At 38.8% G+C, this 1921-nt stretch overlaps 1 protein-coding gene across 1 annotated transcript in view; it reads left to right on the plus strand.

Moving 5' to 3' along the window:
- The first annotated feature begins 881 nt into the window (after positions 1 to 881).
- LOC107661900 (rho-related BTB domain-containing protein 3-like) overlaps positions 882 to 1921 on the plus strand; it is a 19080-nt gene continuing 18040 nt past the window's right edge. Inside the window, exon 1 of the mRNA XM_016451691.1 lies at positions 882 to 1350. Within this exon, the coding sequence (XP_016307177.1) occupies positions 1334 to 1350 (17 nt within the window). The 5' untranslated portion in view covers positions 882 to 1333. The remainder of the gene's footprint in view (positions 1351 to 1921) is intronic.

Below are 1921 nucleotides of genomic sequence, written 5' to 3' on the forward strand. Positions count from 1 at the left end.
ATTTCCACCAAATCAGCATATTAGAATAATTTCTGAAGGATCATGTGACACTGAAGACTAGTAATGAAGTCATGGCTGCTGAAAATTCAGCTTTACCATCACAGGAATAAATTACATTTTTAAAATATATTAAAATAGAAAACTTTAAATTATACATTTAAATTAATTTTTTTTAAATTATAATAATATTTCACAATGTTACTGTTTTTTTTACTGCATGTTTGATTAAATAAATGCAACCTTGGTGAGACTTTTTTCAAAAATATTAATAAATCTGTATATACAGTAATATTATATTAAATTATACTGTATTAGCTTGGCAGACAGTCTGAAAGAAAACAGCAACCTCCAGCTTAAATAATGCGCAAATAGAGTCTAATCGATGTTTACTTATTTATATCATGCAATAAATGCCTATTATTACCACCTTTTATTAGAGGATCAGTGCCTTGAAAGCCCATAATATAGAGGTACTAGTTGCGAGTCCCACACATGTCATGTAGTGGTGTCAGCATGCAGCATGTCTGGTGCTTGTGAAAGCAAAGCATAAATATTATCTCACACCCAAGGCCCTCTGGGTGCCCCCAGGAGTCCCTGCCTCATCTCAGCTCTGGCATGGCAGTGGGCTCTTTTGACTTTGGCTAGGGTACCCAAGGAGGCTCCCAGGAGCCCAAAGCCGATGTGTTTTGCATGCCATATTCTTGAGAAAATCTGACTGTTTAGTTGGTTTTGCTGTTGATTGAGCTTGCAGTGAGACTGCATTTTTATTTGTTGGGAATAACAGTCAAAGACTCTCTCGAATCACGTATTAATGACTTAAAGTGCCATTGGTTTGAACAGACAAGACAGCAGAGGCACAGCACAAAAACGACCAGCCTGTGTGCGGTGTGGACAGCAAGTGTCCACGTCCCTCCGATCGTTTGCTGAGTCAGGAGGCACCCACTCGCGCTGCTCTCTTTTGTTTTCCTCTATATTCTTATCTCATTGACCCATGAGCTTTGACGTTATGCTCAAGTGACGTCTGGTTTCAGAGCTCAGATCCTGCCATGCGTCCCGGGAAGCGCCGGATCCCTGTTTTCGGTGGAGTATGAACTTGTTTCCTCTACCGCAGGATCCACTGGATCGTTTCTGCCTGGATTTGTGTGTTTACAGTCGGATCATTGCGCACCAGACACTCTTTCACTTTGCCAGCGCGTGTTTAATTAATGAACCGTTCGATTTTTCATTCTGCTGAGGGATTGTACCGTGTCCGACCTTCATTGCGGAAAACAGCCGGAGACTGATGTGAAAGCCCGCCGCTGAAGTACGTGCTCCCCGAGCCTTGATCCAGTGGATGGTTGTTGTGATCATGTAAGTATGCATATGATTCTTCCTTTGCCATGACCGAAGCCCCTATAGCGCAAAATTGACAGTTATGCTACAGTACCATGACATATCAATGCACTAACTGTTACTGGGCATTGACACATTGACATTTGCACGCATGCATAGGCTGTGTGTGCAATAATATTAACAACAATAATTATATATATATAACACAAATATTGCATTATAACATGCATTGGCATACAAAATGTGCTATAGTAATAATTACGATATAACTTCAACAATTATAGGCTATCAAAATATATACAGAGTTAACAGTCCAAAATGGGATAATATAATGCATTTAGGGCTCTTAACTGCAAATATCTTTGTATTTTGTCCTGGGCACTGAATATGAAAATTGGCTTTAAAAAAATGAGAATATTTTACCATAAAAATGTTTGTCTTACTTACTATATCCTATTAAATTAGATTTTTTTCATTTGCTTTTTTAAATAATTATTTAACAGTATATATATATATGGGGGAAGTTGTGGCCTAATGGTTACAGAGTCAGACTCGTACCAAAGGATGTGGGTTTGAGTCTCGTACCGGC

Source organism: Sinocyclocheilus anshuiensis, unplaced genomic scaffold (assembly GCF_001515605.1).
Source record: "Sinocyclocheilus anshuiensis isolate Anshui unplaced genomic scaffold, SAMN03320099.WGS_v1.1 scaffold457, whole genome shotgun sequence".
In the NCBI taxonomy this organism is placed as follows: domain Eukaryota; kingdom Metazoa; phylum Chordata; class Actinopteri; order Cypriniformes; family Cyprinidae; genus Sinocyclocheilus; species Sinocyclocheilus anshuiensis.